Genomic DNA, 25,397 nt, shown 5'->3' on the forward strand with positions numbered 1-25,397 from the left:
GGCTCAGATCTTCATTCAGCAGTTTAACAACCAAGCGAGAAACCAAGCTGGGCATGTTCTGGAATTCTCTCATTGTCAGGCCTGCCTGACGGAGCATCAGGATCAGTTGTGAAACCTTCAAGAAACAGATGTCCAGAGCCCAGCTCCTCGAGATGCTGAGTCCATGCACATCAGGGTTTTGAAAAGTCCCTGGATGATTCTGAAAGCACAGCCCAGGCTGAAACCTAGGGCGTAAAGTCAGGGACGCATCCAGGTTTCAGAGCCCCATCTGAGGTGAGATCAAATCCTTACTCTGCCTTATTCCTTGAGTGACTCTGGGCAAGTCATTTAACAAGTCTAAGCCTCACTCTCCTGTAAAACGGAGATCAGCCTAATGGATACCAAGTGGAGCTTTTGCAAGGATTAGATGCAATAGTGTGTGTTAAGCACAGTACCTTCCCGATACACAGTTGTGCTTAATACATGTCAGTATTTAGGCCGGGGGTCCCAAGCCCAGTGCCCTATACAACGCATACTGTGCCACAACAGATGTTGATTGAAAGGACCTGGGGATAAGACTTGACTGCTAAGGAGACATGGATGTTTCAATTGTTAAGCATTACTTATCATCAGCTAGTACCCCTCATGCAACGATCTTGTAACAAATTGGTGAAAGTTTAAGGGAAAATGTTTACAAAGACGTGAGTATGTTGAACATATATCTTTAAGTTAACAAAACAAAGTTTGGATGTCAAGTTTATACAGAATGGAGACAAGGATGCTGAGGCCATTAAAATAACCTATTTGCTGAAGCATTCCTGACTGCTCTCTCTCCCATGGGAACAACGGGAGGAAAGGTGAGGAAAAAGAGTAACACCTTCAGAGTTGTGCCACTATTGTATATTGTCATGTTTTTATTAAAGTAATGAACCACAGCTTAACTGTGATGGACAATATTTTGAGTGTCATCAGAAGTTTCACCAGAGAGTGTTTCCTTTAGATTTATGGCATTTAAAGGAATTTTCTTTTCTTTCCTTTCTTTTTTTGTTGGTATTCTTATGTGAGAACGTATTACATTCAAAGCCTAGTGGAAGACAACATCATTTCTACATAAGTCACTGGGGAAAAATAATTCACTCAATAGACATTCACTTTACTGTAAACTTTAATGGATTCATCTATTATATGATAGGGAAATAGGAGCCACATGTTCACATACACTTATCTATCTTTCATTACTCTCGTGCGTGACTTCACTTAGGCAAAAAGCAGTGTTTTCACTCAAAGAAAATGAATCCTGTTTTCTTGCAGAGCATTTAAAAAGGAAAGCTTCATCCATTCTGCATTTTCACAGCCAACAAATTCTGTGTCACTGTGTATCCTCCCTGATAATCTATTTTAAAGGAACATTTCAAGCACCAGAAAAATAAAAGAATGATATCCCTCAGATGAATCTGACTTGTAAATATGGAAAGCTATTAAGCGCTTAGTGTTTTTGGTCTCTCTATCATAAACACTATTAATAATCTTCGAATATATAGCTCATCTGGCTCTACTCAGTGAAACTTCATTTTTCAGTGAGGAGGAGCACAATATCTGGCAAATTCTCAGGCACCCAACTCTCCTCTCTTGAAAAAAATAAAATAAGAAGTGGGAGGAGGGAGGTTGTCAATCAGATAAAATAGAGTCTGAGAACTTTAGCACTCTTGTATAAGGGTTATGTATTGTCCATCATTTATATGGCCAGTTATTGTTATCAATTGCCTAAAATTTTATGAAAGCACGCCGTCGAATTTTTTTCACGCCACCAGTATTTTCATGGAGCTGGGAGCCTCTTTAGGTAAACCATTTTAGGAGGAAGAGTACAGAAATAATCCACCCTGAAAATGCCTTCTATTGTAAGCACCTGGCATAAAGTTATTGTGTCCACTGATTTCATAACGTGGCCTTCTATATATAAAGGAAATGCTCTGAACCCTGAAGACTAATTGCACATCCCCAGACTTCCCCTTTCAAGAGAGCTTTTTAATTGGGCACTTTAAGTTGCCAAGTATGTTCAAAAGTGGTATTTCAAATAAGCATGCAGAGTGACTGCCGATCTAGAATTGGAATATTCAGCCTCCCTTTGGATGAGGAACTGATGCTCTTATTTTAAGCTATTCATTCTCCAATAGATGACAACATGGAGGGAGAAACCAAGCATCTACATCTATTTAATTGAGCTTGCATTCACAATAATATGAATGTTTCAGTAGAATGTCAATGCAAAAAGATAATGGAAAAAGGGGTTAGACATCTAAAATTAGAAATCACTACCCAAACTGGATATAAATATTAGCTATACATACCTTTACTTCCTATAAGCAATTAGTTTAATAGTAGACAGGATGGGGTATCTATTTAGAGGCTTAATTCTGTGTTAGACTCAGTTATTTCTGAAGCCTGCCTTCCCCAGTAAAACCCTGTGCTTTGATTCAAAGAAAAGGGTCGATATCGCATAGAAGACGCTGCAACATCACACAACCACATAAAACTGTCATCGTGAAATACCGCGCTGCATGATTTTGTTCCTGCTTCTTTTATTCTTGCAGCAATGGACACACAACCTCAGAGGATGAATTTGCCACTTCAAGGCTCGTGCCTAGCGCTGGATAGAAACAATAAAAACAGTCTGGGGAACAGGAGCCCCCAGGGATGCAGGCACCGCCATCCAATCTGATGGCAAATCCACTTCTGAATTAATAATTTTTATACTTCCCACATTCTGATTTTTTCCTTTTTTTGGGGTCAGATGAGAGTATGCCTCCATTCCTAGAAAGGAGCCCAACCCTGAAATTGAATCCAATGCTACAAAACCATTCAGCAAATTTACTTCGTCACATATTCACATACTAAAGCTGAAACCTTAGCTTTAGAAGATAAGTACAGTTTCCAGAATAATTATCAGTCATAGGAAGGCATCTTTAACCAAAGATCAGGAGGTGTACAAACCGTATAAAAATGTAGATAAAAGTTTGATGTGTATTTTTCTGCAAGGAGGTTTTAGAATCCAGAGCGGTCTGTGATCTAAAAAAATTCAAAAACTGACTGTAAAATTGTTTCTTTAACTATGGGAAAAAAGTCATGAAGAAAGCTATAGTGATTTTAGAATATAAAACAGGAAGTACATATTTTCCTTCAATCTAACGTGTCTACATAGAAGGAATGTGATGGCAAATTCTTATCATGTACACTATAATGGAGAAAAAAAGTTGTTTAATAAAAGATAAGTTGGATTCGTGCATGTAATTTAGGAAGTTTCTGTTGTTATTGTTGTTATGTATTGATGTACAAAGAGATTCTTTATTGTATGAGTAGAATTTAAAAACTGGTAAAAACAAGCCCATTCTCAGGCTTATAAAACAAGCCTTCACAGATAATTATGTTTTATTACTCTTCATTTTATGGGGATTGTGTTATACAAAACAAATACCAGATGCCTATTTGTTTTATTCATTTCAGGGAAAAAAAAAATTCTACAAGTACCTCTGTGAATAGAACTGCTTTTAATTAAACGCAATGCACAATGAGCACATAAAAATTAATACTGTTTGAAGCCAGCAGGTAGAAAGTAAATATATCAAACAGCAACTACAGAATACCCCTAACCCTCCCAGCTGAGCAGAGAGAACATTGCCAGGGTTATTGCTCAGGAGCTGAAATCGGCAAGAGATACTCAAACAAGGTCATTCATAGATTCGTTTGGGGTAAATTAAGGCCAATGTGCACAGAAATACAAAACCTGGAGGTGAAGGAAAAAAAAAAATCAACATGTTTTAATGACAGTTGTATTAAACTCGACTCACATTAGCCCTCCTTTATGAAATCAGGCAGGTCCATTCTGACCCATTTGGGTAAAGTTGTTGAGATGGAATGAACCAGGTTCATTTCTACTACATCAGAAAAAAACGCAAAGTGATTGCTGGCCTGGTTCAGACTTAATCTGCAAACACTTCCCACAGAAGGACATGTTGAAGAGTGGCTGCTATCTGATTAATACAGCCATGCTTAAAAAAAGAAAATGTGGGGGGAAACAGAAAAAAGAACAGTCAAACTAAAATTTGACAGTTTCTTCCTGACCCCAAAGAAATAAATCATATCTGTTCAACTGTCAGTTCTAATCAGAAAGTGAAAATTCAGCATGCAGCATTTTAGTCCCACAATAAGAAAAATGCGGTATCCTTTTTTACTTTTTTTTTCCCTTTGCTTCTGTTTTCTTGTTTGTTTTCAATCAAATCATAGCAAGACCCACTCTCCACCCTGGTCCTAAACGTTGATATCATCTAGCCAGTTATGATTTGCACTCACTGGTGTCAAGACAGAAAATAAGCAGAGATTTTGAAAGCACTGTGTGAAACGTCATGAAACAGCTTGCAACTCTATCTCCCAACCAACTTTCCACAAACGATATCAACGAACCTTTTCCAAACCACACTCATGTAAGGGGTCACACCCCAACTTCTACCATCCACAATTCTGAATCTCAGAGTAGCCCCGATTCGTGGAACACTTTCATTGATTCTGTTACATGAGACTGATAATCTTTTTGTTAGTGGACATTGGTCTTTAGGCTAAATGGAAAAAATAAATTCTGTATTAATTTTATAATAAAAAAAGCAATTAAAATCCTAAGACTTTTTTAGCCTTTAAAATAGATTTTTAAACAGGGGTGGACAAATGAGGAAATAAAGCATTTAAACTAGTCATCCCTCCCCGCAAGAAAAGTCATTTTGCTAAAAAAATACTTAGCGGGCCAGCCCGGTGGCATAGTGGTTAAATTCATGCACTCTGCTTTGGCAGCCCAGGGATTGCAGGTTCAGATCCTGGGTGACCTATACTCCGTTCGTCAAGCCATGCTGTGGTGGCATCCCACATACAAAAATAGAGGAAGATTGGCACAGATGTTAGCCCAGGGGCAATCTTCCTCAAGCAAAAAGAGGAAGATTGGCAATAGATGTTAGCTCGGGGCCAATCTTCCTCACCAAAAACAAAAGAAAAAACTTAGGCTACTGCTTGTTCTCAGACCAAGAACTGGGGGTGAATAAACAGAAAGACATAGTGTGATCAGGAGTCCAGTGCCACATTGAACACTTTATTGTAATCTAACCCCAAGGACTGTTTTCAAAACAGAATAACCTATAGCTGTTAAATTGAGGGAGACAAAAAAAAAGATCTATATGTACTGACATGGGACAATGCATGATGTATAATTAATTGATTCGAAAAAGAAATTACCAAAGAGGAGATAAATATATAATGATCCTATTTTCAAGAAGAGAAACAAAATGCTATGTGCCTAGAAAGAAAGAAATATACACTCCACTGTTAAAGGTGGTAACGGGGGGTGTATTATAGGTCACTTTCGCTTTCTGTAATGTTGAACTTTGAACCATGCTCAAGTATTACTTCTGCAATCTGGATTTTAAAAAAATTTTTTTGCCCCCAAAACATTCACCAGACTTTGTTTTATGCTATAACGCTTGAGTGGCTTTAACTTAAAAGTTAAATGTGAAATAGAGCTTCTGAGATGAGAACCCTTATGAGCCAGAACAGCTTGACTTGAACGGCAGTAGGAGGCTTGGAGTAGGATAAGGGAGAGCGAGGGGACAGGAAGAGTGTGAGCGCGTGTGTGCAAGTGCCTGCACGTGAACACAAGCCTTCACAGGAAGGAGGGAGGGTTACTGAAAAGAGTAACTAAAAGGAAGAAGTAGGGTAGGGTGAGGTGACTCAGACTGGCGAGAGGGCTTTCGGGAACAGCCACAAAAAAGTGCTTCTGATGGTCCCTTGATAAGGCTGGAGAGTACCTAGGAGAGAGACGTGCGTAAAACGCATCCTTGTCAGCGGTGGTGGGAGGTGCGAGGCTGAGGCTAGACTGTGGGAAACCATGTCCCCGGTGGATGAGGCCACAGAATTGTACCCCTGTGCCTCCTGTGGATGGTTTATGACATGGGATTAGAGTTCAGGAAAGCTGACTGCACCACAGATGGCTGGCTGAGCGTGGCACGCTGGTGCCCCATTCATCAGCAGACAGTGGGGACAGAGGTTCTGGTTCCAACGGCACAGTGGGTCCCTTCATTGGAGGGGGGCAGTTGAAGCACCAAGGGAATGAGCAGAAGGTTCTTCTGTCGTGGAGAGGCCTGGAGAGTTCCACCACAATTCTCTTCAACGCCTTCACTCTCTCAGCCTGCTCTCCAGAAGGAAGCAACAGAAACTGTACCTGGCCAAAAACTGAGGCCCGTCTTAGACAATACAATGCAGTTCAAGTTCCATAATGCGAGCTTTTAGGGATACTACAGAACTATGGCCGAGAACCTACATGTAGCTAAAATGACAATCAAGGGCTCAAGTTATCTCAAAGCTGCAAACCATCATCTGATTTTGAGGAATCTCTAATTTCACTCCTACTGTGTAGAACCTCAAGGTGGGGTTAGAGGGATAGAGGATTCTTCTAAACTTTTTCTTTGGTTTGGTGAGGAAGATTGTCACCAAGCTAACATCTGTGCCCATCTTCCTCTATTTGGTATGTGGGACACCACCACAGCGTGGCTTGATGAGCGGTGTGTAGGTCTGCACCGGGGATCCAAACCTGCAACTCCCAGGCTGCCGAAGCAGAGCACATGAACTTAACCACGACACTACCGGGTTGGCCTCAAAACTTATTTTTCTATACAACATCCCCTTTGGGTTGTTTAATTTTGTAAACAAAATTAAAGAATTCAAATAATTCAGTTTCAAAAGTCTTTCTCCATTAAGAGGCCACCATGACCAAAAGATACTCGTTCAACAAGCATTTCTTGAGGATCTGGTCAGCACTGTGAATGCCAGCAAAACAGATTCAAAACAAACACACGAGTCTTGAGACAAGAGTTACCAATTTGAGTCCAAGTAGAATATAAAGTGTGAAATATCCAAGTAACTTAGCGATTAAAAGATATTTGGAGGCAAATCATAGCAAGAAAGGGCCCGTCAGTTGCCTTTTCCCACCATGAAAGGAGGTGCTGCATACTTTGACCCGAACATTTTTTTTGGTCTGGCCCCCTTGATCTATTTCTGACAAAGACATACACTGAAGAAAACTACAAAGAAGATGAAAATTTCCACAGTGTGCCACAGTGTTACCTCCATCTGTTTTGGTCCAGGAATTTCTAGACTAAGAAAGGACTACAAAGAGCTCATCAAGTACAGTAACATTTAAGTAAGCACCTGTCAGGCAAACTCCTGCAGTGGGGGGTGAACTTGACACACAGAGGAGGATGAACCAGCTTGACCTGGGAAGGTGTATAAATGTAGGAAGACAAAAACTAAATAATTATAAGGCAAGGCAGAATGATCTAAGGTTTAAAACTGCCCTGAATCTACATTCTAGAATTTCTCGGGACCCTGAATGACAGAACATAAGGAGGACCTTAAGCCTGCAGGCCCAGACCCCATACATTTTAGAGGATGGGAGAACAGAGCAGGGAGAAGAGTCCCTCCGCCCATGTTGGAAACAAACCCTGAGGCTACCACCTCACCTGCCGTGTGGACGGAGAAATGCTTAATGGAGGCTTCTGCTGATCAGGTGGGTGATAAGCACGGAATGCCGGGGGCTGAAGGGCAGGCCAAAAGGCCTGCTGATTTATGCTCCGCTATTTACACCCCCAAGGGGAACTCAAGTGGCAGGCTTCAAATGGTAGGTCTTACACCATGTCCTGAATAGGTGTGAACTGGGAAACTTCCCAGGCCACCGACCCCGGAATTCCAAAAGTGAGTATTTTAGACCTTCACAGACATGTCTAAAAAGTCCAATTAATTCACTGCATCTAATTAAATGAGTTCATTGGAAATATCTTGCTGCTGCCTGAATCTACAAGTCAATTTACTGAGAAGAGGAAGGGCAATTTTTATTTTGTGGAGAAGAGATGAGAGAATTTTGGAACAAGGAGAAGGGGACCAAAAAAGCAGTCCTTTTAAAAACAGCACCTCGGGGGCTGGCCCCATGGCCCAGTGGTTAAGTTCGCACGCTCTGCTTTGCACGGCCCGGGGTTCGTTGGGTCGGATCCTGGGGGCAGACCTACACACTGCTCAGCAGGCCATGCTGTGGCGACATCCCACATAGAAGAACTAGAAGGACTTACAACTAGGCTACACAACTATGTACTGGGGCTTTGGGGAGAAAAAAATAAAAGAGGAAAATTGGTAACAGATGTTAGCTCAGGGCCAGTCTTCCTCACCCAAAATTTAAAAAGCATACCTTAAAAAAAATAGCACCTTGATTCTTGGTAGAAAATAATATCTGACACTTGACCAAGAAACATTCTCAGAAGAAAACAATCTGGATTTTGAATATTTACTCCACATACAAATACAGCCCTATAGTCACTAGTGTATGTAAAATGCACACCTGCTTCTTGTGTGGAATCAAGCAATCAAATGTGAGATGAGGGCATGAAGGTCTCACTTTACTTCTACTTAGTAAATTATTCCCGAGTCTCTTTGTCAAAAGCTGATGTTAGAGAACATTCTATAAGATTCTGCGGTTTACAACAAGGATATAATCCTGTTCTAACATGCTTTTTTTTGGATGTGGTGAAGATCCGAGGGACAGGGTTTGACCCATGCTGTACCCCAGTCACTGCAACGCCTGCTACAGGGTAGAATCGAGTAGGAATCAGATCGTGTTGGATTTGGTGGCAGAAACGGTATTACAGAAAAGCTCTAACAACGGGTTTGTTCATAACAGCAGCTGTGTCTCCTGGGAGAAAGAATGAAAATATACATTACGATGTATCTGAACCCTCCCAGATCCTCAAAACCCAGGGTAAAATTGGCCCCCTAATGTTCACCTTGACACTGTTATAAGTTTATCATCAGGGATAAGCACACACTGCTTAAACTTAGCTCGCAGAAATGGTGCAAAGGTCTGGGTTCTGTTGCTGCTGATAATGTCATCTTAAAGGAAAAGTCGTCAATTGTTAATAGCCATGCAAATTGTTGAAAGCAGAAAGTTATTCACTGTTATTGCTCCCTGACTTGCTAAATACCCCATCATGATGGGATGGCTCCTTCGGCTATCTGAATTGCTAGAGAAGAAAAAATAGTTTTATCTTCTCCATCTCCCATGGATTTATCTCAGAAAGTCATTTCAAGGGATCCCATTGGCACATCTGCCACCATTTTAATGCTTTTTTCTAGAGGCAGAAACAAGAAGCCCCACGTGATTGCTCAGCTTCACAGACAGGTGGGAAACATAACACTTTTGTAAAAGGAGAATTATTTTTAAAGACATAAATTCATAATGATTTGCACCCTTGGCTGAACAACTTCCGGGAAATGAAAATCTGTATTTTGGCAACAGTTACAACAGGTGGTTGGAATTCTGGGCACTTGCCAAACCACCTTGAGCTTCTCTGACTGGCAAGCGGCTGTATCATATTACACACTGCAATTATAATGAGCTGTAAACAGGTCAAATGAAAGAAATGCAATGAAAACAATGATAAACACACACAAACTGTAAGCCTGAAATTATACAAGTCTAACGTGGTTTAATGGAACAGGTTCAGGACAGTAACAATGGTTATTGATTGAGTGCTTACTATGTTACAAGCACTCTTCTAAGCACATTACATGTAATATCACTCATTTAATTCTCACAGTACAACTCTATGAACTAGGAATTATTATTATCCCCATTTTACAAATGAAGAAACGGAAGCAGAGTAGTAAGCTGCCCAAGGTTTCACAGCTAGTGGCAGAACAGCCATTCAAATTGAAGCCACTAGTTCCCAGAGCGCGCGTGCACAACCTCCATGCCATCCTTGGCTGGAAGTCAAGAGATATGTGTTTCATTCCCCATTCTGTCACAACCAGCTACACGACCTTGGGCAAGCTGCCCAACTTCCCTGGATCTCTATGTCCTTATCTATATAATGTAGGAGTTACACTAGGTCTTTAAGATCACTTCCATGATCTTAGTGCTCTTCCCTGCAGACAAAACTATCTGACACCATGAAAGCATGATTGAACCTTGTTCCTCTCCTCAGACAAACATATGACAGACATACAGACATATGCATGTGTGTACAGAACTGATGGCCCCAAGCAGTGATGAGCTCATAGGTCTCTGTGCAGGAAAACCAGATGAGGGAAACTGAGGCCCAAGGAGGCACCCCCCTAGAATATATACTTCATACTTTGAATTTAAGGGTGCTCACTTCTGAGCTTATTTTCATAGAAACTTAAGATTCATTTTGACAGCATTATTTACAATAGCCAAGCTGTGGAGACAACCTAAGTGTCCATCAATGGATGAATGGATAAAGAAAATGTGGTGTGCATATACATATAATGGAATACTATTCAGCCTTAAAAAAGAAAAAAATCTTGCCACTGGGGACAACATGCCTGGCCCTTGAGGGCATTATGCTAAGTGAAATAAGTGAGACAGAGAAAGACAAATACTGTACGATCTCACTTATATGTGGAATCTAAAAAAAACCCACACTCATAGAGACAGAGAAGAGACTGGTGGTTGTCAGAGGTGGGGGGTGGGTGAAATGGGTGAGGGTGGTCAAAGGTATAAACTTCCAGTTACAAGATGACTAAGCCCTGAGGACGTAATGTACAGCATGGTGTCTGGAGTTAATAATGCTGTATTGTATATCTGAAAGTTGCTACGTCAGTAAATCTTAAAAATTCTCATCACAAGAAAAAACTCTGTAATGATGTGTGGTGATGGATATTAACTAAACTTACTGTGGTAATCATTTCACTATATATAGACATAAAATCCTTATAGCATATACCTCAAACTAATACAATGGTATATGTCAATTATATCTCAATAAAAAAAGATTTATTTTGATATTTAATCCTTTTTGCTCTCTTTTATCCTACTTGAGTTACTCCTTAGATATGTCCACATCTAAAATAAGTGCAGAAAAATACTACTCCATCTTTTAACTATACTAAACATCGAGGTACTTAAATTTTATCTAAACATAAAACACTGCTCAATTTTTTTAAAAACATGTAATATAACTCTACAATCTAAACACAGAAAATATTATACATTTCTACTCTTTGAATCAAAAAAAGGCTGTCCCACATTTACAGGTTTGCAACGTTACACTTGCATACCTAAAAATGCAGTTATCATAAAAGGTGTCGCTTAAAAGTAGCTTTTTTAATGCAGTGTGAATTTTAAAGGAGCATGTAGCATATAAGACATGGTGTTTTCAAGAAAAATTTATTCTCTGCCTCTCAGTAAAGCAAAAGCATTTCAGTATTAGATTCCCTCTGATTAGAGTTTCAGACTGGTTCAGATATACAGACCTAGAAACCATTTTGGAAAATAACCATACCAAGCTTTATGAAAACATAAAACGTAATTCATACCTAATCAAGTGTCATATGATTCCCACCAAATCTGAATCGATTTTTAAGACCTAGTAAGAAGGCAAGTAATTGTGGTACAGAACATCCTCTATTTTTTCTATACATTGTCAGAACTTTTACGCAATTTCCCATATGATTCCACAAGCTCCATAAACAAGACAGGAGATTTTAAACACAGGAAATGGAGGCCAGTAGGAGAAACGACTGCACACCTTTCCTGTGCTTTTTTTCCCCTTTGCTTTTTAATTAAATGATAAATCTCAATATGAATTCATTAGAAGCCTGATAGCTCAATTAAGCACCATGTCACTATATACCCTGGGGCTATTTTTTAATGTTAGTTAACAGAGTTTGGACATAACCTGAGAAAAACTGTAAGCCAAAAGTTAAATTCAACCCACCATTTGGGAGAAAAATTGCAATTAAGGGGGAACAAAAAGTCCCAATATCTACAGACTGTTCAAATTAAATGATAAAAAGACCACAATGGTTTCTCCTGTAGCAATAAATTCTTCAGATCTGTAGTATGCCGCAAACCCCTCAGTTCATTTTAATTGCTTTCACTGACACGCACGTCCAACAGAACAGTAAGAAAAAAGAAAAAGAAAGAAACTACCTTGGGGAAAAATAAAGTTTATTGGAAGAAACATTCCATTTGAAAACAAAAAGAAACTCTGGGTGAATCAGCATATGATCCAACAGAACTTGCAGGAGGCATGGGAAGGCCTGTGCTGTAAACCAGAGAGTGCCGTCTACAGAATCCGTACTTTGAATTTATGGTCAACAGTGGCAACATTTCCATTGGTTAAATAAATGTGATTTTTTTTTCATTTATCCAACAAAAACCGTGTGCCTAGTATGGGTCGGTCAGGCATGGTGCTAGGCTGTGAAGGACCAACAGTGAGTGAGCTCAATGTCACTTTCCGAAGGACGACTTCCTTCCCCTCCACATATAGACTGCAAAACCCTCCCTCACTCCCACGCTTACTGTGCATTCAAATCACCTAGTGAGCTTTATAAAAACCTGGAACTTCATCGCTAGAGAGTCTGGCCAGGATCAGGCCCTGGGTTCTTTGAGAAGCTCCCTAGGTGAGACCCACTGCCCTAACTCCTTTCCGTCTATCCTTCACAGCATCTAGCACCTTTTAACATATGACATAACTGGTATGGTATCAGCTTCCATCCACTAGACGGTGAGCATCTTGAGGGCAGGGACGTGTGTCTGTTTGGTTTACTGTTGAATCCCCAGTGCCTGCATACAGTAGGTGTTCAATAAGTATCTGTTGGTAAATTAATGAAAAACCAACATGAATCCTCCCCTCGGGGCCTGTACAATCTACTGGGGAGAGAGAAAAACAAACAGTTGACCACAGCTGTGGCAAGTATTAAATGTTCTATCAGAGCACACACCAGGAGAATTTGACCGAGTCTGAGGCATCAAGCAAGAGACTCTGGAAAAAGTAAGATGGAGCGGGAGGACAGCTTTCCAAGAAAGAGAGAAGAGGGTGTACGGGGAGTGGAAGAAGGAGGAGGACCGTGGCTCTGCCGTGGGGCCAGGGATGGAAAGGCAGGCAGAGCAGGACGAATGCCAACTTGATTTCATGTGAATGAACTATGAGAGAAGCATCAAAGGCGAGTTCAAGTAGGGTGGTGGCGTGGTCATATTTTTTATGAGCAGTGCTGTGGATGATTTCCACCAATCTGTCAGGGTGCTAGAATGTATACAGAAAGTGTGAAATCCATTTTATACCTCCATCCATCAGTTCCCATCCTGGGCACCCCTAGGAATGTGGAAACAGCAGGCTATAGATGTGCCCCAAACATACCTGCCAGGGCAACCCCTACGCGACAGACTAGATGTCCTCTCACCCCCTTATGGGCACCTCCCTTCTCCAATCCCCAACCTCCATATTCCACACCTTGGGCAGGCAGGCCAGCCCCAGCCCAAGGCAACTGTGTTTACCTGAGCCCACAGCCCATGTCATTGGGGGCACTAGTCAACCAAGAATAGCTAGCACCACAGGCCCACACCACAATACCAGAAAGCTTTTCATTTATTCTAACTCTAAGGTACTGCTATGTGTCATAAAACCCCAGAAATACAGGTTAGCAACAAACACCAGAACTCCAACGCTAACTCAAAGGAGACCCCACGTACCCAGAGCCCTTGGAGAACTTGCTAAGCTGGGTAGACAAGTTTTCAAATGGACAGCTTATTTCTCAGGAACACCAAAATATTTTTATTTTAACCACAGGGGTTAAAAAAGTTATAAAATGCATTACTTGTTCCTCTACTTTCTTAAACAAAGGACAGTGTACACAAGTGATGGCTCACGGTCAACACTGTACCGTGGTGTAGTTCATCAAATATTTACAGAAACTCTGGTTGGTGTCAGGCACGGTGCGCGGTGGTGGTACTTACAGGCACACTCCTGAGGAGTCTGTAGGACACACTCTCGGGCACTGGGCCAGCTGTTCTTAAATTGCAATGCCTCTTTACTTCTTCTAGGCGTTACATCTTATATTTCCTGGCCTGCTTCCTTCCTTTGGGTTGCCAGCTGTCCCTTCTTCCCAGATCTGTCTGCAAGAAACCCCCTCTCTTTAAATTTATTGCTTCTAATCTACTGTGGGCTGAGAAACCAGATTACCAAACTGTTGAGAACTGTCTGTTTAAAGGAAGATTAAATAAATTCTAGGTGAGAAACCCAAGTGATACTCTATAAATCAACCACACTATTGTTTGTGAGTGTGTGGTCTTGATGACATCAGTTCCAGCTGTGCAGAAGCAGTACGGTGCCCCGGGAAAGAACACAGGTTTAGAAGTCAGATGGCCTCGGGTCACATCCTAGGTGAGTGTTCTCAGGCACGTCACTTTTAAAGATTGTTTGCCTTGGTTTTGCATCTAAAATACGTATCTTCCTGCTAGGGTGGACACAAAGATTGAAGAAGATACTGTCCATTACCAGGCACATGCTATACTCTCAAGAAATATTAGTTGCCATTGCTATTATCATCATCATCAACGGGGCTCAAATATGTCAGTGCCAACAGGATATGGCTTTAACAGTGCCTGCCACAGCCAACTTCCCCTAACCACAGTCCCCTGTTCCAGGAAGCAACTTCAGACTGTTCTTTGCAAGAGGATGGCCACCAATTAAATCAAGAATGGTGACAGGGCAATCTTTTAACTGATGAGGTCACCACCAACGCCTAAGAGGTGGCCTAATATGAATGGCTCTCCCCAGAAGGAGTAATGATCACCAGTAAAGCCAATCAGGCTTGGATGAGGGCCTGAATGAGGGAATTCAGGAAAGACTGGCCAGTAGCTGGCAGATACACACAGGGACAGACATGCTAGCCAAGGAATACATGAAGGCCCAGAGAGGGAAGAAAGGAGCCAATCCCAGGTATTATGCTGGGTCCTGAGAACTTACTGGAGCAGTTCCACTTCAGTTTCTGTCCCACGTCCCCTGCCAATCTATCCTGTGACTGAAGGTGGCCTGAGTGATTTTCTGCTCTTCACAATTAAATGGCCTGCGGAACCAGCCCAGGGAGGTTACTGAGTAGCTAAGCTCCATTCAGACAAGGTACCCCTCCGAATGTCACCCTCAACTGGTGAGGGCGTGCAAGTCAACCGCAAAAGGGAGAGCCTGCATTCTTAGAGCAGTCAAACAGGGAACTTGGAGGACATGAAACCAAGGCAGTGCCTGACTGCCCCAGAGACCCCCTCCACCTCTCCCACCCATGCCCCATGCCACCTGCAAGCTCTAGCTTGAACGCCCGGTGGAGGTCTTTCCACAGCCCACACAAGCAATGGCTGGGCTACCAGGGCACCTACCACAATTTCCTGGGGATTAAGTATCAAGGAAGAGATGAGCAGAATTATTTCTGTGCCTTAGTTAAGAAGAGCCAAGTTATGAAACTAAGTGAACCTCTGTGGTTGATTAGAAAATAGCAGGAAGATGGTTTTTAATCATACCAACACCATGGAGAGCACATTAGCATTTACAAGGTACGTTCCCACACTCTGCCTCATTTGAACCTCTCGATGACCCTGTGAGGTGAGTATTATGATCCCCACTTGCAGAGATGGAAACTGAGGCTGAGAAGTTAAGCACCCAGTCCACGCATCTGCGTGGGTCAGTCACTTCCCTGGTCCAGGGTCACAGTCTGTCTTCTAAAGGGCTTCCCGGAAGAACAAGGGTACATAAACCAAGTGTATCCCCACAAACCTCACTGCTGTTCAAAGCAATTGCGATGCCAAGAAAGCCCTGAACACAACTAGGCATAAACTGTCGGCTCACTCTGTTTCCTGTCTCGGTTTTTACACACTTCGAATAGGGCTCCACTTGCACTAGAATCCCAGACCTTACCTGGATGCCCAGAGATAAAGCCACCGGCCCCAGTTCACCTCCAAGGGACCACAGAGTCAACACCCAAAGAGACATTAGAAACGAGAGCCTTGATTAACAGACACAGCTAGCCACAAACCATGACATCCACCCAGGTTAGGCCTGGGAATTCTGACATCCCAGGAAAGGCTGACCAGCGCAGAGAACAGAAGTGTGAGGGCACCTGCTCAGCAAGAGAGGTTCTGGGCTTGAGCAAAAACAAAACTTCAAAGGGAAGAGAAGCTGTGGGAGCTTTGAAGACCCCCTATAGGACCAATTAACACCTACAAATGTTTATCTAAGCAGTCACTTAATGACGGCTGTTTCACTAAATGGGTGCTCAGACTCACCTTAAAAATACCTACTCCTCCAAAAGGGATTGTGGAGGGGCGGTGGGGGGCGGAGAGGAAGTTCTGTGTTGTTTGCTGACAGAGAAAACAAGAAGAAAACAAATATTTAATACGGTAAAATTCATCACAGACTTCCTTATAATAAAAAGAAGATGGGAAACAAGGGAAACCCCTAAGTAAGAAAATGTAAATAGTTAAATAAACTATGGTACAGCTATGAGTTAGAAAAAAAATCATGCAGCTATTAAAAATCCTATTTTAATAGGATTCTCCTATTTACTAGAACAGGAAAATGCCCTGGAGTAATGTGAAGAAAAAAGAAACGTAGAAAAAATATATATAAAGTCTGACTTTGACTTTGTATAACTGACAGACTTGAATGGTCAAGAGTTGGTTTTGCTCACGGCAGCAGCCCCAGCTGCTTCAACACCTATGTGTCTGGCACAAACAAGGCATTTTTGAAAAATGTGCTGAATTCATTATTTACTTACTATTAATTAAATAATAAGGGACATATGTATACAAGGTACTTGGATATGCAGAGAAGAATGATATCATCATAGAGGCATATATGGGTGGTGTAACAGGCTGATGACCCTGAAGTTTAGTAACAGTGGTTAGTTCTTACAATGGAGATTAGAGAAGAAATTCATTTTCATCTTCATATCTTCTGTATTTTCCCACAAGTGCTGTGTATAACTTTCCTAATTAGTGCCATTTTTCTTTAGGGAGCCTAAGGACCTGGGAGCAGTAGCGTGGTACTCTCCAGGAAACTAGCCCATTCGGTCAGAAATGGAAACTTCCATAAACAAATAAACAAACAGATAAGGAGAACAGATTGGTGGTTACCAGAAGGGAAGGGGGTTGGGGGAGGGTGAAAAGGCTAAAGGGGCACATACGTATGGGGATGGATGGAAACTAGACTTTTGGTGCAGTCTATACAGAAGTCAAAACATAATGATGTATACCTAAAATTTACACAATGCTAGAAACCACCTCAATAAAAGAAAAAAGAAAAAAAAAGGAAAGAAATGGAATATTCCAATGGGTCTCCCATTTCTACTGGATCACACTGCCTAGCTGGGGCAATGGTCACTCCAGTCTCCATGTCACTCTTCACTTACAATACAGAGGCAAGCCCAGCAGGGTGCTATCAGCGAGGGCAAAGGTCACACAGTTCCTTCCTCACTTTTCTTAGGAGAGAATTCAAAGCAGAATCTATGTAGACAAAGTTACAATGTTCCTTGAATGGCAGAGTTCAATGCTTTTAGAGCCATCTTTATCGCATCTCTGAGCCCATTTTTTTCTTGGGAAACATGTTTTTAAAGGAAAGCAGGGGGAACAAAAGATCTGACAGACAAACATCTGAGTCACACTAACCCCACTAATAACTAATATGTAAACAGGCAGAAATTTTGTTTGATTGTTTAAAGTCATAACGTTTTGTAGAGGAAAGAGAATGGTGTTCGGAACCCAAGACCCCTCGTTAGATCACCACCAATTATTCACTAGATCTGACTCAGGGCTCCGTGACTGTCTCGGAGACTGCATTCTAATCTGTAAAATGGGCATTTAACCCATCTTACACTGTTGCTGAAAGGCTTCAATGAGCTAATAAAGGTAAATTCAAATAACAGGCACTCAACAAATCTTCCAGTTTTGAGGGACTCCCTGTTTAGTCAAGGCACCTGGTCACAGGTGGAAGAGTTTTAAGTAAAAACAATTAGTCATTAAGCTCACGGAAGCACGAGCTCCCATGTTCACGTCTGAACAGGGAATGTGTTCAGGGGACTGCAGAATCCAGTGACCACTTAGCCTGACCTGGTTCCTTCTGACCAGGCCGTGCTGAAAAGTGAACGTAACGAGGCAGCAGCAGGCCTGGGTGAAAAGAAGAGAAGCAGGAACTAGAAACCCCGGGCTGTAGTCTCAGTTCAGCTCCTTCAAGCTGTGCAGCCTTGGACAAACCAGCTCACCACCACTGGTCTCAGTTTACGCACCTGTGAAATGGCCTGAATCTTAAGATACCTTGCAAGACATCTGTGAGCGAAGCAGCCAGGCCCTATCAGGCACAACCTTTGGTGTGACATTAGCGTACTCAAGGTCATTGTTGGTAGGTGTTTCTAGCACTGTGCTCTGCGGAGGCCCCTCTGTGGGCCCTCTGACAAAGAGAACAATCACCACCTGAGGGTGTGACCTCTCCCCTCTTGCCAAGTCTGTGCCTTCCAAAATTGCTGTCACAGTCAGGGGGACCAAAGGTGGCCTCCCACAGGTGGGGCTTGCCCAAGCCTTAGTAGCAAGCCATTCTCTGAATGACAAAATCCTGCAGGCTTCCAGCTGAGGTTACAGGTTCCAGTCTAAACCATCATTTGTTGAACGGGACTCAATCAAAATGGAAACGTCCCCAGAAAGAGCACGAACACCTCAACCTGTATTCAGGGACTCCTTGCAAATAAGGCTCTCAGGCGCTCTCTCTCCAGAAAGCAAGTTCAGATGGAGGTGAGAAAGGGGGCAGCAGAGAGATCCAGAAGCTCAGTGTAAGAAGACACACTTGCCAACTTCATAATTTTGCATGCGAAATGCACATAATTGTGAGTGTATGTGTTGTTTTTTTTTTCTTGCAAAGTTTGTCCAAAGACATCCTCAGCTTCCCAAAGGATTCCAAGAGAAATGCCATGAGAAACACCATCAATAAGGATCTAGTGGCTAGAGAGCTTTCAAGTGTGTCTGTAACTGAAGACAGAAGACTGCAGGTCAAGAGGAGAAAATCGGAAGGCCTGCATTCTAGGGCCACCCTTGCCACCAACCAGCTTTCTGACCTTAAGCAAATCCCTTGACTATTCTGTCTCTCTAAAGATGAGGATGTTGGAAGCACAATGATCACTTAGCTTCAACACCCTGAAAAATACCAGGATTGTAAGGTTCAGCTTCAACAAACACAGGAAAAGATGTCAAGAAGGCCTGCACAGAATCCTGTCTGTTCCCAGAAGAGCTGCTTAAAATATTCACCACTGCTTTCCTTGGAGGGGTCAAAGATAGAAGCCACCTCTCATTTCCTTCTCTTTCTTCTATTTCAGAAAGCCAAATTTGAAGTTTCACAATAATGCCCTTTGAAGGGATTTGAACCATGAAGTTCACGCAAAAGTACAGTAATTCTGTAAGGATGCATAAGAAGCTCAAAGGATGTAAAATAGAAAGAATTTCTCTAAAGCCTCATTACAACTCTTCTAATCACTGTAGCGACTTATTTTAGCCGGTGTCATCTACATCTGATGAAAATTAATTACGGGTGTCATAAAAATAGATGTTTTCATATAATCTTGGAAGTCTGGGTCAAAATGACTGCTCTTTTACGAGAGAAAAGTATTATCCTTCATTCTATGTAGCTCTTCTCTACCTTTACTAATAAACGTCTGATTTTCACCAAAGTGCAGGTGAGATGGAAGTCCACAATTATTCAGCACCAAATCTTTATTGTCACATAAGGCTGAATTTCACTGAAAGCAACTTTTTTCAGTTGCTTCACTTGTACATATTCTATAGGAGCCTAACTTGCCATGATACCATAAATTTTCAATCTAATTATCAAAGTCCACAAGTCCAAAGCAAACTTATATGTGGTTGTTCGCAGCAGCAAATTAAATTGAAGACTTTTCATAGGCACTTGCTAATAAAGAAGAGAAGGAGGGCCGGCCCAGAGATGCAGCAGTTAAATTTGCACATTCTGCTTTGGCAGCCCGGGGTTCACTGGTTCGGATCCCGGGTACAGACCTACACACTGCTTGTCGAGCCACACTGTGGCAGGCATCCCACAAATAAAGTAGAGGAAGATGGGCATGGATGTTAGCTCAAGGCCAGTCTTCCTCAGCAAAAAGAGAAGGATTGGTGGCAGACGTTAGCTCAGGGCTAATCTTCCTCCAAAAAAAAGAGAAGTATATGAAAATTGATGGCGTTTTTACAAGTCGTTACCAAATGAATGTTTAGAGCACCCCTGATGCAGTCTAAATGCCACTCCACAAAAGGATAAACTAATGTTCAAGGTTATGCATCAAAAGTCACATGAGAAATCGGTATGAAGTCAGACTTAGATGACTTCTGTAGCCGTAACTCCCCTATCACTCCCTCTCTGAAGCCATGGAGAGATCAGCACTTGATCTGAGGAGTCCTGCAATCTCACATATGCAGGACCGACTGATAGAAAACATCAGTACAAGTAGAACAGGAGTTGCTGTCACTCCAGAGCACAACACGCATTGCTCACTAGGCACAATTGTTCTCACCACATTTCAGGCTGCTTCTTCATCTTCATGCGTTCCAAAGGCAACAGTGAAAGGCAGTAATGTCTGCAAGCATCATTTCTCAAAGATAAAGAGTTCTGATAACCCAACGAGAGAAATGAGTTAAAACTCTGAGTAGACAAGACTAATGGATATTAGCAGATATTAGACAAGACTAATGTTCTGCAGCACCATCCTGTCCTATTAAACAAGGTCAGAGCTGGAATACGCAAAAGGGGAACAGGGAGAAAATCCAGAAGGGACTCTGCTAAAGAAATCTCTGCTCAGGAGAAAGAGCAAACTTGCTCTCCCAACTAAATGTCACTTTTCCAATGAGACCCAATCCTGAGGGCCTGACCCCTTGTGGTCTTTAAACATAAACCAAAACAAGGGTGTGAGTGTCAGATTTCCTGGCCCAATCACAAAGAGGTCAAAAATTAGTTAATTAGCAAAAATTCAAGTTTCTAGGAAACCAACCCCTCCTTCCTTCATTGCCAATCTCTAGAGAAAGCTTCAGTAGAGAACGTAGACATTTAATTATTTTGCGGGGAATAAAAGGGTCAAGAAGATATGATCGTTTACTGGACTGAGGCTGTTTCCCACATAAATGTATAATTCAAACCGCCTAAGGTGAGATCTCAGCTCCAGCTCCTCCAGAAGAATGAGGACCACCATGATCCTTCTACAAAATTCGGTGAGACTGTTTAGAAGATACTGAGAGGTTAGCTTCCTCTCCAGTTACTCCCCTATAAGCCAGACAAAGAAATTCCTGAAGGGCTATAAGCACTTTTTTCTTACAAGCTCCCACAGGAATAGGTCAATGTAAATGTCTTGTAAACAAAGCAGTCCGTTACTAACCATAGTTTGTTTCTTTTGTGAGAACATTTTAATCCATTGCAACTGCACCCAACATTCATCCATAGCTGCCCCTGAAGAAGAGTAAAATAGAGATTCATGACTGACCCTAGCCTCCGGCTTTTCCTCTGCTTGAAAATCAAGAGGGGCTGGGGGCTGGGGAATCCAAGTGTTTGATACTTTCTTCTTCGCTGTCTATGATCCAGCAGAGGAGGACTTTAATTTCCCTTCCAATCACTGCTACAGAGGCTGAGCGTGTGAGGAGTCCACAGACCACAATCAAACCCTTCACTGCCGGGCTGCTTTCCCACCATACCCCTTCCTCTTCAATCAGGTTTGCGAAGTGTTTTGCCTATTCTGCATTTCATGAATCAATTGCAAAATCTGCCAACCTCTGCCAGTTCCTCTTGTACTCAGCCGAGAGGTGCCCCTTCCTTCCCCGGGTAGCACAAGGCTGCTCTGGTTTTTAACTGGCGTAACGTGGAAATGCACTGCAGGAGCTCACTAACTCTTTCACAGCCAGAGGTAAGTCAGAGCGTGGGGCACCCACCCCATCTACTAGGAAACTGACCCACCCAGCTCAGGGTAAAGCAGATTCCTGGAAACTAGTTTTGATCCCAAATCCAGTGTGTCAGTTACTGTCACTGGGAAAGCAAAGGAGGGAGAAGGGCTACAAAGTATCCAACTCAGTTACTTAGCAACAGGACAAAACTTGCCTCACTACAGAGGGTAAGGAGGCATCTCAGGCCCATTCAAAGAGTAACAGTCTCCAATTTACATGCAAATAGACAAAAACAAAAGGGAAAGAGGAATCTACATTAGCAACTGGAGTTTACAGCAGTGGGGCTAAGGCCCAGATTTTAAAAACAGCTTCTCCTCGAAGGATCCAGGATATATACAGACAAACAAATATACATGAATGAATGAATGAACGAATGCAAGATCACAGGCCCCAAGAATTTACAGTCCCCCTTCATAAAAGTGAGTGCCATGAGGGAGAGGGCGTAGACAAACACAGAAAGTTTAGTAGCTAAAATTACACTTCCATTGCTAACACAAATTTAAGGATTACCGAAAGATGGCAATTGGAGGCTGGGAAAATTCCAGGGAAAGCAGTTCTCTCTGCTCGTGAGAAAAGCAAATAAAGTATCAATCTTGGGCGAAGGTCTCCAGGCTGAGGGTGGACTCAGAGCCTTTCCGGGTCCCTACACCCCCACACAAACACCCTCCTGCACCCACGAGTGAAGCAGTTTCCAAACTTGGATCAAATCCACACCTCTCACAAGAGACACATGGCCCTGAAGGTTTTCCAAGCAAGAGAGAGACACTGTCGCTGTCGCCTACTTGGCCCAGGAAAGTGCTCCAGGCTTTTCCATTTGCCCAAGAAGCTCAAACTTTTGGTCCCCAGCTCCTAGCCAACACCTGAACCAGGCTGCTCAGTCCCAGGCTCCGAACAGGAAGAAACAGGACAGAGGGCTCCTCTGCCCCACCCCCATCCCCCAACCTCACACCTGGACGAAGGTGGACAGGGCCCAGGGCTGCCCGGCAAAGGCCCCATCAGCCGAGCCACTTACTTCTCATACTCGGTGTTGTCTCTGTCACAGCGAGAATCCTTGTGCTTTTGCCAGTCTTTGCCATGCTTGCAGGTGGTGAGGAGCAGTACGTCCTCCCCGTTATGGACGTGATATAAGGCATTCCTGGTGTCTGACCCTATCCCTGTCAGGTACCTCTTCCCCTTGAATACCAGCATGTACTTCCTGAGAGGAGGGATGGTGTTAAACTTCAAAAACCCCCTCTCCCCTCCTGTCCTGGGATGATCTTTAGAAAAGAGGGGAATAGAAACGTCAAAGTTGGGTCGGAAGTTTTCAGTACTGATGCTGGCTTTGGCCAGCATCGCCTGGCCAATGTCAAACCCCACGTCCTCGGTGTAGTCAGGCCAAGTGCCGGAATATAAATTAAAAATTAAATGATTCCTACCATTGTTCCACAAGTGGAGACTCTGCACTTTGGATCTCAAATTGTGCACATACTGAGGTGACAACTGGTCTCTGTCTAAAGTATCCAGACTGAGGACAAAGAGGCACGCCTGGCTGGGGTCCGAGGTGTAGAACCTGGAGCCCTCGATGGCCGCTAGAATGTTTTGGTAACTTTCGGCGATTTTCTCCCCTTTTTGCTGCGGGTATACGTAGACTTTGAAGCCGTTTTTCTTGCAAAGGGTGAAATCGAAGCAGGACTCCATGCGGCACTTCTTGCCTTTGTAGATGCTCGAGTTGGCATCTCGCTTCTGCCGGGGGGAAATGTGCACGGTGGAATCCTCGTTTTCCAATTGATCCCAAGGAACGAAGGGGCGCAGAGCGTCCGGGAAGCGGGGCCAGAAATGATCCGGACTCGGGTGGTGCAAGCCATTCCGACCGCTGTGCTCTCCTCTCCGGCTGTGGCTCCTCGATGCCCTAAACTGCAAGCCTCCGAAATAAAACAAAAGGGCGAGACAAGAGCCAGCTGAGAGCAGGATGAAATAGCGTTTTTTGGCCTGCATGTGTCCTGCCTGGGTCAAGAGGATTGTAAATAAACACAAGAATCACCCAAGTTTCCCAATCAACACTTTCAGCTCCAGTCCGCCATCTTCCCGCCTGTAAAGACTTCAAACTCTCCGCTCCCACCTTCTCTGGATGCCTTTCCCCAAGCCGTGGACTGATCCAGCGCATGTGGGCGATTTCTTTAACTTTCTCCCCTTCGGTCTTTCATCTTTGGGTTGCACAATGGACGGAGAGCGGGGCTGAATATTTCGCACCCAGGGCGGGCAAGCAGCGGACTGTAATTTTCTTGCATGCAACAAGACGAAGGAAAAGAAAGAGAGGGGGGAAAAAAGCTCCCGATGCCCAATCAATGGCAAGACGAAGTGATTTCCTTGCCTCTCCGATTCCTCTCGGCAGCGTGGAAAACGAGCCCCGGGAAAGCAACTTCAACTCATCCACACTCGCGTGCAGAGCACTCCGGTTCCAACAAGTCAGCCGATCCCCGGGTTCAGCCGGCTAGTGCATCTTGCAGCTGGGGCGCCGTAACCTCACAAATCCCTGCATCTCTCTTTATTCCCTTCTGCAGCGGCTCCAAGACTCCGGCGGTGTTTACTCCTGCGCTCGCGGGGCCGGCCCCCGGGACGCGCGGCGGCCCGGCTGGAGGCGGCGGCGGCGGCGGCGCTGGGTGACGGCGGCGGCGCGTCCTCCCCGCGGGCAGTGCCGGCCCCGAGCGGCGCTTCGCAGGCCCCCGCGCGATCGCTGCCGACCGCCGCGTTCGGTCGCCGAATGTTACCCGGTTCTGAATGTTACACTTACACATTCCATTCCCGACACGACAGCGCTGACCTCATCCATCCACGCAGCCCGCGCTGCCATTGGCCGAGCGTCACGTCCGGGGGGGGCGGTGCTTCCGCTGCGCCCATTCATAACCCCCGGCCGCCGGCCGAGGCGCCGGCGCGGCGCGGGGGGCGCGGGGACGCGGGGAGCGCGGGCATCCCGGGGCTTGTGGGCCGCTGCAGGCGGAGCGGGGGGTGGCCCCTTAAGAGCCCCGCGGCCCCTGGGCGCGCCCGGCGGGGACCCCGGCCTGGGCAGCACCGCCCCCTGTCCCCGCGCCGGGAACTAGCGCCGCCCAGAGGCGCGCGCGGCGCCGGGGGAACCGGGCACCGGCCGGCGCTCCCGGGCCTCGCCGCTCGGGCTGCCCCGGGCGCCCTCGAGAATCCTGTCTCGTCGGCTGCCTACCGGGAACGCCTCCCCGAGCAGGCGGCAGGCAGGGTGCGGATGGAGCAGTGGGGCGAGCCCGAGGGATGGGGGAGGAAAGACAGACTTCACAGAAGGCCACCGCAGACCAGAAGGATGCCTCTCCCCGCCCACCTTTGGCACTCTGAGGCCCAATAATTTTATTTAAACAAGTCTCTTATTCCTTACACAGCCCATCTCTTTTTTTCTTCCCCCCAAAGGACGCCCCAATTCCCAAGAATAAAGAGAAAATATTGGAATCAATAGGGATTGTTACAATTCTCCATGGCTGTCTCTGTGTGCTGAGAGAAGACGCCTATCCTAAATGCTCATTATCTACGTGTACATCCCTTCCTCGCTTGCTGCAGCCCCTTCATC

At 44.0% G+C, this 25,397-nt stretch overlaps 1 protein-coding gene across 1 annotated transcript in view; it reads right to left on the reverse strand.

The window, feature by feature from the left end:
* EXT1 (exostosin glycosyltransferase 1) overlaps positions 1-24,632 on the reverse strand; it is a 271,276-nt gene extending 246,644 nt beyond the window's left edge. The window contains exons 1-2 of the mRNA XM_001496434.5: positions 24,509-24,632; positions 22,842-24,403 (exon numbers count right to left, since the gene is read on the reverse strand). Of these exons, the coding sequence (XP_001496484.1) occupies positions 22,842-23,803 (962 nt within the window). The 5' untranslated portion in view covers positions 23,804-24,403; positions 24,509-24,632. The remainder of the gene's footprint in view (positions 1-22,841; positions 24,404-24,508) is intronic.
* Positions 24,633-25,397: the final 765 nt, after the last annotated feature.

Source organism: Equus caballus, chromosome 9, assembly GCF_041296265.1.
Source record: "Equus caballus isolate H_3958 breed thoroughbred chromosome 9, TB-T2T, whole genome shotgun sequence".
NCBI lineage: Eukaryota > Metazoa > Chordata > Mammalia > Perissodactyla > Equidae > Equus > Equus caballus.